Raw genomic sequence first — 13,893 nt, 5'->3', positions numbered from 1 at the left:
TAAAGAATGTTATTAAAAATTCAATTGTAAAATACTAATTATGACATTAAATTTTAAGCTACTTTTTTTTTGTAATTTAAACTAGATGGAAAATACCATCTTATTGTCTTAATTCTTCTCTTAAAATAGACGATAAAATATATTTTCTGCTGTCACAATGGCATAATGAAGAAATGGTATTTTTCTTTCATGGCCTTGTAAAAGATGAATCGCGATAATCGCGATAATCGCGACGAAATGACTGCGACACTGTCTATCAGCGGTCAGCACTGTCTTTCAGCAGTCAGCACTATCTATCTGCAGTCAGCACTGTCTATCAGCAGTCAGCGCTGATACTCACCGCAGTCTGGCCAGCTGACACCGCAGTTCGCGCCAGTTGATCATAACCGGCGTGGATGGACAGCGCGCGCTGAAAGACAGCGCCGGGTCAGCGTCCCGCCCGGACAGCACCGTCTCGGACAGCGCTGACTTGTTCAGCTTGTACTCCGGGTCGGGGTACGCCTGTATAATTACATCATACTATATGCAACATCGACGTCTCTTTTTTGATAAACACTAGCTAGCTATACTTAGTGTATCGATGGAAAAATAATGTTAAATAAATAGATGAGATGATTAACGAAGATCTTACTGATTAAATAGATGTTATATAATATTGAAATAATTTTATAAAGTTATATTACACTAGCTGTGCTCCGCAGTTTTACCCGCAGTGCTCCGCTCCTGTTGGTCGTAGCGTGATGATATATAGCCTATAGCCTTCCTCGATAAATGGGGCTATCTAACACCGAAATAAATTTTGAAATCGAACCAGTTGTTAGCGCGTTCAAACAAACAAACAAACTCTTCTGCTTTATAATATAAGTATAGATTACAGACTGCAGTGTCCAAATAAAATAAATAAGACAATAATCCGTATCATATTCATAGTGTAACTAAAACTTCTTACCATTTACGGCCTAGCCAGTCGATACATATACAGAATTATTTTAAACCGTTTTCTCTTATTTACCATGAAAAATCTTTGCCTTTATCCAATACTGGTAACCTCAGAACTTTAAAGTGAATTATAAAAACCTCCGTAATTCCAAAGGCCTATCCTCTCGATACGAACCTTAGTAGCCAACAGAGCAGCCACCAGATCAGTCAAGCCGTGTCTCGCGCACTCCCGCAGGGCTTTGCCCCCCGGGTCCGTAGCCCCGGCCGCGAGGAGCATTTCCACTATTTGTACGTTACGAGCCCGAGCTGCTACCGCTAGGGCTGTCCAGCCGTCTCCTGGGGAGAAATATTTTTTTATATTATATTTTTGGGACAATTTTCACACACGGCACGATCTGATCCCATGCTAAGCTTTCGCTTGTGTTATGGAAACCAGATGGCTGATAAACATACATATATAATTTTAAATAAATACTTATATAGATAATTAATACCCAGACACAGAGCAAACATCTATGTTCATCACACAAATATTTGCCCCGGGTGGGAATCGAACCCACGACCAGTGGCTTGGAAGGCAGGGTCACTACCAACCAAGCCAACCGGTCAGTCAAAATGGTAGTTATTGAACCGTTTTGGGATAAATGTCAGTTATTTATATAGAGGGTACTAGCGGTCCGCTCCAGATTCTCCGTGGTACATATTTCGCAATAAAAGGTAGGTAGTTCGCTTTCTCAGGGTCTAAAGATTGTCTGTGCCAAATTTCATCAAAATCAGTTGAGGGGTTTAACCGGGAAAGCGTAACAGACAGACAGACAGAGTTACTTTCGCATTTATAATATAAGTAGGGATGGTATATACTCTGCAGCAACCTTCTTCTGGAAAATATATTTTTAAAGAAAATTTTCGATTTAAATTTATTATAGTCCATCCAATTATTACTGGAAAGACGATTTTTAATGAGATATTATCGTTTTTGAACCATTTTAATGTAGAAATTTTGCAGTTATTCAGCTCCGGCCTTTTCCTGGCAAGATATACTTTTAGAAAGACCTTTAGTAGTTATTGGGCCATTCTGGAAGAAGTACTATTCTATCAAATAAATATCAAACTTTCCTTCTCTTGAAAAGAACACACAGAAAGTCCACAATTAATTTTCAATGCAGAAATTTTTTAAGGCCACTAGGAACCTTCTTATGGAGACAAAAAAAAACACAAAATAGAGACGTCTGCTGAAGTTGAAACTGATCCTACTTAATATTATAAATGCGAAAGTTTGTGAGGATGGATGGATGGATATTTGTTACTATTTCACGCAAATACTACCAAATCGATTACAATGAAATTTGGTATGTAGGTATCTGAAGACTCAGAATAAAACAAAGGCTACTTTTTATCCCGGAAATCCCACAGGAACGGGAACTATGCGGGTTTTTATTTGAAAACAAGTTATTCATACAAAAACTCACGGTCATCATTGTAGTTCGCATGTTGCGGTGCGGGCGAAGCGCGACCGCGTGTGATGGACGCACTGCGGGAACGGCGACGCGTGTCACGGGCCGCTTCTGATACCATCTCCTGTACATTTATGTAATAATTTTATTACAAACTTACAATCAAATACGTTGTTTAAAAATTAGAATATGGAGCAGTTAAAACCATCCCTTTTTCATTTCTTTAAATTGAGAAATCTAATTAAAACCAACCCTGATCCTTAATAATTATGATGTTGAATCATAATTAGCTATTACATATGCCTAAATTTAATTAAAATAAAACCTATTTTTAAAATATATGACATTCGTATATGATTCATTGAAACGTTCCAAACTCATCGCATCCATATCTAATATGGAGCTGTTAAAACCACTCCAACTCACACATACCTATATAGAGTTGCTAAAACCACTATCCTCCCACATCGCAACTAATATGGAGCTGCTAACACCGCAACTCCGCACTCACCGCGCACGCGTCCGGTTTAGCACCGGCTGCCAGCAAGCGCCGCAACACCCTTGCGTGCCCGAGCCGCGCGGCGCACGCCACGCACGTGTCCAGCCCGCGCCCGCTGTCCGTGCGCACGGGGCGGACACGCCTCTCCGCGTCCGGTGCTGGCTGGAAGGGGACGTTCCACATTTGAATAACGGAATTCGAATTAGGATTAAGAAGAAAGGAGGTCTACGCGTTTGATGCTGGCTGGAAGAGGACGTTCCACATTTGAATTAAGAAAAAGAAAGGAACTTCTCCACGATTGGTGCTGGCTGGAAGTGGACATTCTAAATTTGAATTAGGAATAAGTAAAGGAATGGAGCTTCTCAGAGTATGGTGCTGGCTAGAAATGGATATTCGAAATTTGAATTAGGAATAAAAAAAAGAACGGAGCTTCTCAGCGTTTGATGCTGGCAAGAAATGGATATTCGAAATTTGAATTAGAATAAAGAAATAAATAAATATTAAAGGACATTATTACACAAATCGACCTAGTCCCACAGTAAGCTCAATTAAGGCTTATGTCGTGGGTACTAGGCGACGATAAATATAATATTTTATAAATACATATATAGATAACACCCAGACCCAAGAACAAATAATTGAGTTCATCACACAAATATTTGCCCTGACCGGGGATCGAACCCGGGACCGTCGGCTCAGTAGGCAGTTACTTTACCACTGCGCCAACCGCGTCGTCAAACTAAGAAAGAAAAGGAACTTCTCCGTTTCTGGTGCTGGCTAGAAGTGGAAGTTCGATATTTGAATTAGGAATAAGAAAAAGAACGGAGCGTCTCCGCGTCTGGTGCTGGCTGGAAGAGGACATTCGAAATTTGAATTAAGAATTAGAAATATCGATCGTATCGAATGCGTAGCGTTAATTCGTAAGAATTTGAAATTCTAATTATAAAGACGAAATTCAAATAAGCAAAGCCTCGAATCGTTGGAATGTGCGTTTTTTTCTAAAGCGAACTGGATTGGATCGTTCGTGTCACTCGTGTGTGTACGAACAATGTTTATCTGTACAATGTAGGAATGCATAATTGTATGCATAATTCATTTAAATTAAAAAGAAAAACCGATATTACCGTTTTACCCCCACCAGTCAGCTTATTGACAATCGCGTGAATGCCCAGCGATATGCCACTCCGATGGGGACTTGTGATGCGTTGTTCTGATGGACTCGTTTCTTTTGGCGATACCTGTGAAATTTGAGAAAATCACATATAAATATCAGACAACAAGAAATATTTTTAGCAGTACTTGTTGTTTAGTAAGTTTGACTGCTTTTGAAGTGAAACTTCTTTAAGCGCGTTGAGAGTAAAATTTGAAGGTCACGTCATGGCAATACTTACCGTGAAACCTGCTTACTTTGCCACTTTTTCATGTGTCCAAAAGTTTGATTCGCTTTAAAAAAATATAATTGTATGAAAACGTAATGAGTAACCTGCACCTAGACGTAGTAAATTTCATGAAAATTTACATTATTACTAAATATCTATTTCATTTTTGTAAGTTAAAATATTTTAAGCATAAAAACAATTATGGCAAAGTTAGCTGTCACTTCTGGTAAATTTGCCATATGAAAGAAAAACTGAAATTTTTGGAGTTTATGAGGTTAAAAAGTAATATATTTGCACTCTTCCTATATCCCGTAAAATAAAGTAATAACTTTATATTATTTAGCACTGGTAATTTAACTCTCTAAGAAGGTGGCAAATTCACCAACCTTTCCAAAATATTTCATAGATAAGAAGAAGTTAGGGTTAGGGTTGTCAAATAAAAATATTTTCGTAGTAGGAACAATTTAGTAAAAGTAAAAAAAAACAATCAATTACTTCTAGTTAGTTTCTTAACTTTGAATTGTTTTACATAATAAAACATTTTTTTAGTTATTTAGAAAAAGCAACATTGAACATAACTTAGCATAATCAGTCTCTAATGTTCCCAGGGCAGTCAGAGATATAAATATACAATACAACAAATCAACGACATAGTAAATTATTCATAAAGGAAATTTGAATTACCTACCTCACAATATAAAATATTAAAAAATAACAATGGAAAGCTTAAACCTACTGTTGTACCATGTTGGTACCTAGTCTTTTCATTGGACATTGTACTTAGAAAAATCAATGTTGTTAAATTTGAATTTCCCTCGACGACCCTCTTGAGGGTTAGTCAATACCAGCTCCACATCTGAGTCTAGTATAAAACTAACGTCATTCACGTCTGGCCAGTAAAAAAGATCCCCCTTCCTTCTCATAAATTTGACAAGCATTCCGGAACTTTCAGTTAGTTCTATAAGTTTGCCTACATAAAACTTATTTGTTTTTAGTCCACGAAATTTAACTAAAAGGAAACTGCCAATTTGATGCATTAAGGTATCATTTTCTTTTGTTTTTTCGAAGTTATTTTGTACAGTATCTTCCTCCACATCACTTGGTTCTGATTCAGAAAAGAACGGCCCTTCATCTGAAAAATCTCTTAAAGAATAATCATCATTGCTTTCATCGGTTTCTTCTTCGGTTTTTTGAATTAATTTTCTTTTTCTATTACAAGCTAAAGGCATGTGAAACATTTCTGCAGAGGTGGATGGTACTGGATAATCAATAGATGGTTCTGGGCAAATTTCAAGTTTTTTATCATTACACGGATTAAGTGATATATCGTGAGTTTTATCAATTTTGTGCAATTTAAGATTTCTTTTATCCAAATAGAAAGCGGGATTCAGTGAATTATATTTGATTTCAGATAATATTGTAATTTTTTTTCCATCTGACTTAACAGTAGATTCAGGTCCTGGTGTAGATTTTGTAGCGGCAGTTTCATTTTCAGGCGCAAACCAAGGATGATAAATTTCTATTTCAGGTCCTGGTGAAGGTAACAAGCAAGCAGTAGTTATTTCATTTTCAGGTGGCGGTTCAGGTGTAGACGTCAAAACCATAGATGTTTCAGGATGATTCAGAGCAAACTCACGCTTTTCCTTTAGTATGATCTTAGTAGAAAGTTTTTTAGCGTTACTTCTTTTATTCGACATCAACAATTCTATTTCTTTGGAAGAAACCGAAGCACCGGGTGTAATGTTGACTTTTTTATTTGTTATTTTCCTTATAGGATTTACTGACCGATTTTTTTTTAAATAGTCCAGAAGCGCGTTGTCAACGGTATATTTAGTTTCCTGCTCGTAATCGGGAAGTTTCTTTAATATTTTATGAGGGTTAAAAGGTACTATCCCGGTAGCCCTAAATCCTGAGATGATATTTTCTTTGCTAGTTATCTCTATTGCCTGTATTAAAGATTTAAGCAACACTGGAAAATGAGATTTATTAAGTTGCGTTTCTGATGGATTCTCATGTTTGTAGGTGGTTAAAATTTTGCGCCATTGCTTTTTCAGCGGGCCGAAAAATGCGACATCCAAGGGCTGCGAAATGTGTGTGGAATTAGGTGGCAAAAATGCGAACCTTATATTTTTTTCTTCGCATAGACGTATTATATTAATATTTAAATGACTTGAAAGGTTGTCGCCAATAATTAATTTCGGCCCCTCAAGCTTTTCAGCCCATGGTATGATAATTTTCTGAAACCAATCTTCGAATACGGTGGCATCAAACCAGCCAGATTTTGTCCGATTATATCGGGCATCCTTTGGTCCATTTTGACACCACGAGGTCCACAAATGCTCTGCCTTAAAAACAGTATAAGTAGGCAAGAGTGTTCCATCTGCCACCGCTGCGAACATTATTGAGATATTGCCTTTGGTGTGATTGAGTACTCTTTCAGGATACTTTACTTCGCGCTTGAAGATGCACTTGGAAGATCCAGGATTATCCGATAGATTGGTTTCATCGTAATTGATTATATTACTTTTGGGTATGTCTTGTAAACTATTTCTTAAATTATCAAAATAAATGTTAAATTCATCTGACGTTTTTGCAGCGCGAACCCTTTTTATATTTTGTGCAGCTCTTACTGTTAATTTATCTTTGTGTCGGACGAGAAACTTTTTTATCCACCACTTTCCTGGCGGTTTGTTATTGAAAACATGTTCTCTATTGTTACCTTTAAGGTAGTTGAACACAACGAGACTTAGATCGGATCGAGATAGAGGTGCTCCGAAATCACCTGCTGCTGTCAGGACATTAACAATATTTTGTTCTTCTGTTTCAGAAAGTCTTTGCTGTCCGCCTGGCTTCTTACTATGCTTATTTTTCACTTTATTGTCTATAGTTCTGCGTGGTATGTGGAATCGTTTTTCAGCTTCAAGGGACGAAATTTCTTTTCTGCTAACTAAGTCCACTGCAACTTCTAACATTTCTTTAGAATATTCCTTATATGCTCTGTTTCCTAACAAAGGTCGGCGGCGTCGTATGTCCATCTTCTAAAAAAGGGAAAATTAAATGTTTATTTATTCAATAAGTAGTTTGTACACAAGGTACTCATGAAATTAACCTAAAGGTAAACTGGATAGCGACTACATCACTTAACGACTCATACACATCCCATCTATATTAAACAGGTTCTAGTCAAATCATTTTGGACCATTTACGATAGTCAAAATAAGTAATTGCCACCATCTAAAATATTATTTCCAATGGAAACAATATTTTAGATGAAAAAAAAGACGGGTTGCACTCCGGGAGTGCCGGCAGAAGTGAAAACTTGATTATTAACGTTCATCATGTAACGTTCATCATTCAATATTTTGGAATGGTATCCGTCTTACGCGTGGAATATAAGGGCTAAAAAATAAAAAAAAAAAACCCGTCTTACGCTTTTTCGATCAGGCCACGTGTCCTGACGCGAGTTTAAGATTTTATACCCAACGCCGCTAAAGAAGTTTTCACTTCAAAAAAAAACGTAATAGAAAGTATTGTGAAATTGCAACGCTATAAATTATTTGCGCAAATAACTAAATCATTTCAGATATTTAATACTTACTGCCAAAAAAAACAAAAAAATACTTTTTAAATTAACTACCTAACACCTTGTGCACCTTTTGTAAAACAACCTTCATTTAAGCACATGCACTGTGTATTTCATACCTGGCTACCTAACTATTTATATTTTTTTTTCACCAGTCAGTAGGTACTTACAATGACAATTTAATTAAAATATTCATCAGAAATTTTGTGGCAGCCCTAACCCAACAAAACATGGCAAAGTCACCATCACAGACGTTGTGATTTGGGTTGTTGAATTTACCAATACCAATTGCGAAGTAAAGGTAGCTTGTAGCACAGTAAATCAGCTTTTATTTAGCTAAAGAACATTATGTTAACATAATATCAAAAAAATACTTACGTAGGCAATGCTTTTCCCGCTTGTTTTTGTAAAAGTTCCGGAGCACTAAGTTTCATACCGCCAACATTCGAAAAAAGTAACCCCCGAAAATGACATCTCAAAAACAAGCTGGGTTGCCACTAGGGCATGCACCCGGGTTTACCCGGTTCCGAAAAACCCGGGTAAACCCGGGTTTTTTGATGATCTTGAGAACCGGGTCTGAATAGTATGAAACCCGGTTCTCCCGGTTCCGACCAAAATAATAAAATATAAAGTATTATTTATATTTTGCTGCATTATTTTAACAAATTTATTGTATCTGGCAACGTCAGACGAACGTGCATCGCGAATTTTCGTGCCACGCCTCAAACGTGGCTCCGATTGGTTGTCTAACCTTAGATGCTATAAGTTTCCTACGGTTGTATTACCAAAAAAAATTAGGCTTCGAAAATGACAAAAATTAGGCTACAGAAATATTTTTATTAGATTTCTCGTGAATTTGAAAAGCTGTTAATTTTACTGATTCATATTTAATGATCCAGTCATGTTTTTGTTTTGGTATCAAGCTGAAATTTATATCGAATACTCAAGTCTTCGGTCCCTTATAAGTGAAAAAGTCGAACTCAAAAGCCAACGCATCAAAAGATACAGCCGTAAATGCTGAAAATTTTCGAAAATTTCGACATTCGCATGGGACTCAAAACCTACAGCTGGGTACTTTTCATGTTTTTATGTGATATTATGATAACAAGAGCGCCGAAACAACCGTCAAAACGCTAAGGAATAGAATACGCTATCGATACAAATTGACACTACACACACTACCAACGACGACGACGACCACGAACAAAATTTTCATCCAGTCGAAATTAAATAAATTGTGCAAAACACAATTAAAAAAATTTTTTCGAGATCAATGGATAAAAGAATAGGTTTTTAGTAGAAACGGTAGCTCCTAGAAAAAAATATATTTAACCTTTTTTATAGATAATTTTATGATGTACAATTTTGGTTCCAGGTGATTGTATGATAAACTTACCGTCTCGGCGAAAGTCGCAAAAATAACTATTTTTTTATTAATTGACCTCGAATTAATTTTTTTCCGAGTACCGTAATGACGGGAGATTTAAATATTTTATTTTGAATAAATTTTGGCAAGATTTGAATTTTGGTCGTGGTCGTCATCGTCGTTGGTAGTGTGACCGAACCATTACCAAAATATCATGAGCTTATGTCAATAATTAGCGTTAGCAATTTCTATTTCTCGGCGATACTGACGTTTGACTAAGGGCCAAGGTACATTTATAAGACTGATAAATAAAGAGAAGTATTGAAATTTTGTTTCTTTATTAATTTAATTAAATAAGACACAAGCCGCGTAAAATAAAGGCCTATCAGGTACTTTTACAGTTACTTTTGTTTAATTTCGTATTTTTTCCGAAGTATTATAAAAGAACCGGGTAACCCGGTTCTACCCGGTTCTGAGCTCGATTTGGAACCGGGTTTCAAAAACTTGGAACCGGATCCGGTTCTGCATGCCCTAGTTGCCACATCTCATTCGGTGTTGCCATTTAACTCATAAATTTTACTATAAAGGCATGCATACATGACAAAAAACTGATATTAAGATGTGACTACACTTTTTCCCTCAGAAGTTGGCTATGGCAAAGTCTGCAACCGTTGGCAAAGCTAGCAGGTTTTACCGGTACTCATTCACTCATCCACTCATTCTAACCACACACTCATTCTACCCAACCACTTCCTACCCACCCATTCACTCTACCCACCTCCCACCCTTATTCCTCCCACCCACTCAATCTAACCACCCACGCATTCTACCCACCGAATTTTCTACCCACCCACTCACTCTACCCACAGACTCGTTCTACCCACTCACTCACTCAACCCACCCACTCATCCTACCCAGCCATTCATTTTACCCACCCACTCACTCAACCCACCCACTCACTCTACCCACCCACTCACTACCCACCCACTCAACCCACAGACTCGTTCTACCCACTCAGTCACTCTACCCACCCAACTGGTGGGTATAATGAGTGGGTGGGAAGAATGCGTGGGTGGGAAGAATGTGTGGGTGGGTAGAGTGAGTGGGTGGGTAGTGAGTTGGTGGGTAGAATGAATAGCTGGGTAGGATGAGTGGGTGGGAAGCATGAATGGCTGGGTAGAATGAATGGCTGGGTAGGATGAGTGGGTGGGTAGAATGAATGGCTGGGTAGGATGAGTGGGTACCCACCCACTCATCCTACCCACTCACTCTACCCACAGACTGGTTCTACCCACTCACTCTACCCACAGACTCGTTCTACCCACTCACTCAACCCACCCACTCATTCTTCCCACCCACTCAGTCTACCCACCCACTCATTCTACTCACCCACTCACTCGACCCACCCACTCACTCAACCCACCCACTCACTCTACCCACCCACTAACTCTACCCACCCACTCACTCTACCCACCCACTCACTCTACCCACCGACTCATTCTACCCACCCACTCATCCTACCCAGCCATTCATTCTACCCACCCACTCACTCTACCCACCCACCCACTCATTCTTCCCACCCACTAATTGTACCCACTCACTCAACCCACCCACTCACTCAACCCACCCACTCACCCTACCCACCCACTCACTACCCACAGACTCATTCTACTCACTCACTCACTCTACCCACCCCCTCTACCCACCCACTCATCCTACCCAGCCATTCATTCTACCCACCCACTCACTCTACCCACCCAGCCATTCATTCTACCCACCCACTCACTCTACCCACCCAACCACTCATCCTACCCAGCTATTCATTCTACCCACCCACTCATCCTACCCACTCACTCTACCCACAGACTCGTTCTACCCACTCACTCTACCCACAGACTCGTTCTACCCACTCACTCAACCCACCCACTCATTCTTCCCACCCACTCAGTCTACCCACCCACTCATTCTACCCACCCACTCATTCTACCCACCCACTCACTCAACCCACCCACTCACTCTACCCACCCACTAACTCTACCCACCCACTCACTCTACCCACCCACTCACTCTACCCACCGACTCATTCTACCCACCCACTCATCCTACCCAGCCATTCATTCTACCCACCCACTCATCCTACCCAGCCATTCATTCTACCCACCCACTCATCCTACCCACCCACTCACTCTACCCACCCACTCACCCTACCCACTCACTCACCTGCGAGTGCCCGACCGCCGGCAGCGAGAAGTCCAACAGCGCGTCAACAACAGCCGCATTACCCAAAGTACAAGCAACGTAAAGTGCACTTTGGCCGCTCGCGTCACGCGCGTTGACGTCGAACGCCATTCGATATTGGTGTTGACCTGATGCGTCACTGTATAACAGTAAAATCGAGTCAAATTCAAACATTTCTTGATGACGCGGTAGACGCAGTCGTAAAGTGCTGTATGTGTAACTGCCTACTGAGCCGACGACGGTCCCGGGTTCGATCCCCGGTCAGGGCAAATATTTGTGTGATGAACTCAATTATTTGTACGTCTTGGGTCTGAGTGTTATCTTATATATAAAATTCTCGTGTCACAATGTTAGTCTGCATACTCCTCCGAAACGGGTGGACCGATTCTCATGAAATTTTCTGTGCATATCGGGTAAGTCTGAGAATCGGCCAACATCTATTTTTCATATGTACCACGGGCGAAGCCGGGGCGGGCCGCTAGTCTTATATATAAAATTCTCGTGTCACAATGTTAGTCTGCATACTCCTCCGAAACGGGTGGACCGATTCTCATGAAATTTTCTGTGCATATCGGGTAAGTCTGAGAATCGGCCAACATCTATTTTTCATATGTACCACGGGCGAAGCCGGGGCGGACCGCTAGTCTATATATGTATTTATAATATTATATATTTTATCGTCGCCTAGTACCCACAACACAAGCCATAATTGAGCTTACTGTGGGACTAGATCGATTTGTATAATAATGTCCTATAATATTTATTTATTTATTTATTTCTGGTCTTCAAAGGGTAAAAGACTTAACTGTCCGTCTGTCTGTTTGTCTCTCAGCACGTCCCTCTGTCACCAAGCTAAATCTTATGGAAAATGAAAGTTTGGGTTCTGTAATGATAAAACAAAACTGGAATGCCTTATTTATGTTGCAGCAAAATTTTACTACATAATTTCCACGAAAACAACTTTTTAAAATCAAAATATTTTTCAATCATTTTAAAATCACATTTAATCTATATGTACTAATATTATAAAGCTTAAGAGTTTGTTTGTTTGTTTGTTTGAACGCGCTAATCTCGAGAACTACTGGTCCGATTTGAAAAATTCTTTCGGTGTTAGATAGCCCATTTATCGAGGAAGGTTATAGGCTATATATCATCACGCTACGACCAACAGGAGTGGAGCCACGGGGGTGAAACCGCGCGGAGTAGCTAGTTGAGTAATATTTATCGTTTTACTCATATATTTCTCTTTCAATGTTTCTCCTCTCTAACTACAGCACTATATTTCTCACTTGTAAGTAGTCAGCAAATGGTCTGGATACTGGTACTCCAGTAGTAACTTGACCAGCGCTGGATGACCGCCGATACACGCCGCGTGTAGGGGCAGCCATTTTTCCACTGTTTCTTGCTGTAATAAATTAAATGGTTTGTTACTTTTAACGTAATTGTAAGCATTGATTGGAGCTTAGTGGTTAAGATCTCTGACGTCGATTAAAAACTTTTAGGTAAGTAAATTGAAATTAATACTATCAATTCATTTGAACATGATTATTTTATATTTAGATTGCTTCGACCAGTGGGTTAATATTTGTGCCTTAAAGCAGTATTAATTCATCCATCACTTTCCTACACTAATACCACTTTATTCATGGTAACCTCCCAGGTAAAGTAAACATCGTAATGAACCCTCTAAGGTAAACAAAATTTCTCGAAAAATATTGAAGACTGCAAAGGCGAGCATGTTGCATTGCATGTTGCAATGCATCAGGAAATAATATTATGAATTTAGACCCCACAAGGAATAAAATCTTATTAAATGAGATGCAGCTTGCAGCAGCTGCAGAACTGTTCCTGTTAACTTTGCATGTCAATCAATTATACAAAATACCAAAATATGAGCAAAAACTTTTCACTGTGAGACGTAGAGGAAACAATTGTTAATGTTATTATTGTTACCTGTAAATAAATAAATAAAAAGATCACCTCACCTGAACAGCTTCCGGAAAGTGTGCCAGCAGCAACGTGGCGATATCCACGTGTCCATGATAGCACGCTATGTATAGTGGCCCATATCGCGTGACGGGGTGCGCTCGGCCATCCGCACCAGCACCCACTAGGATGGATGCTGCTGGTAGATTGCCAAGTTCTGATGCTCTGGAAGGAGAAATCAATGATAAAAAAAAAATGTATGCGTGTACTAGAGTACACACGTAAGAAGTGAAACTTCTTTATGACCTTAAAAATGTCACGGGTATGGCGTAACGCAAAAATGTCACGCGTATGGCGTAACGCAAAAATGTCACGCGTACGGCGTAACGCAAAAATGTTACACTAAGTTTTTGTCCAACCCCGATAAAGAAGTTTCACTTCAAAAATTGGTTGTCTGTAAAGTCGGTTTACTGACGATAGTTGAACGTGACAACGTCCGATTGTGCTTC

At 39.3% G+C, this 13,893-nt stretch overlaps 1 protein-coding gene across 1 annotated transcript in view; it reads right to left on the bottom strand.

Annotated features, from left to right (window-relative positions):
• Lrrk (Leucine-rich repeat kinase) overlaps positions 1–13,893 on the bottom strand; it is an 89,637-nt gene that overhangs the window by 49,243 nt on the left and 26,501 nt on the right. The window contains 8 exon segments of the mRNA XM_090118405.1: positions 341–501; positions 1,115–1,275; positions 2,409–2,517; positions 2,905–3,054; positions 4,017–4,130; positions 11,441–11,597; positions 12,748–12,863; positions 13,444–13,609. Coding sequence (XP_089974531.1) covers positions 341–501; positions 1,115–1,275; positions 2,409–2,517; positions 2,905–3,054; positions 4,017–4,130; positions 11,441–11,597; positions 12,748–12,863; positions 13,444–13,609 — 1,134 coding nt within the window.

This window comes from Colias eurytheme, chromosome 29 (assembly GCF_061535395.1).
Source record: "Colias eurytheme isolate Ceu_HAF_F1 chromosome 29, ilColEury1 Martin Lab GWU primary, whole genome shotgun sequence".
In the NCBI taxonomy this organism is placed as follows: domain Eukaryota; kingdom Metazoa; phylum Arthropoda; class Insecta; order Lepidoptera; family Pieridae; genus Colias; species Colias eurytheme.
Note: the sequence above shows the minus strand (reverse complement) of the source record. Positions and strands in the feature narration are given on the sequence as shown.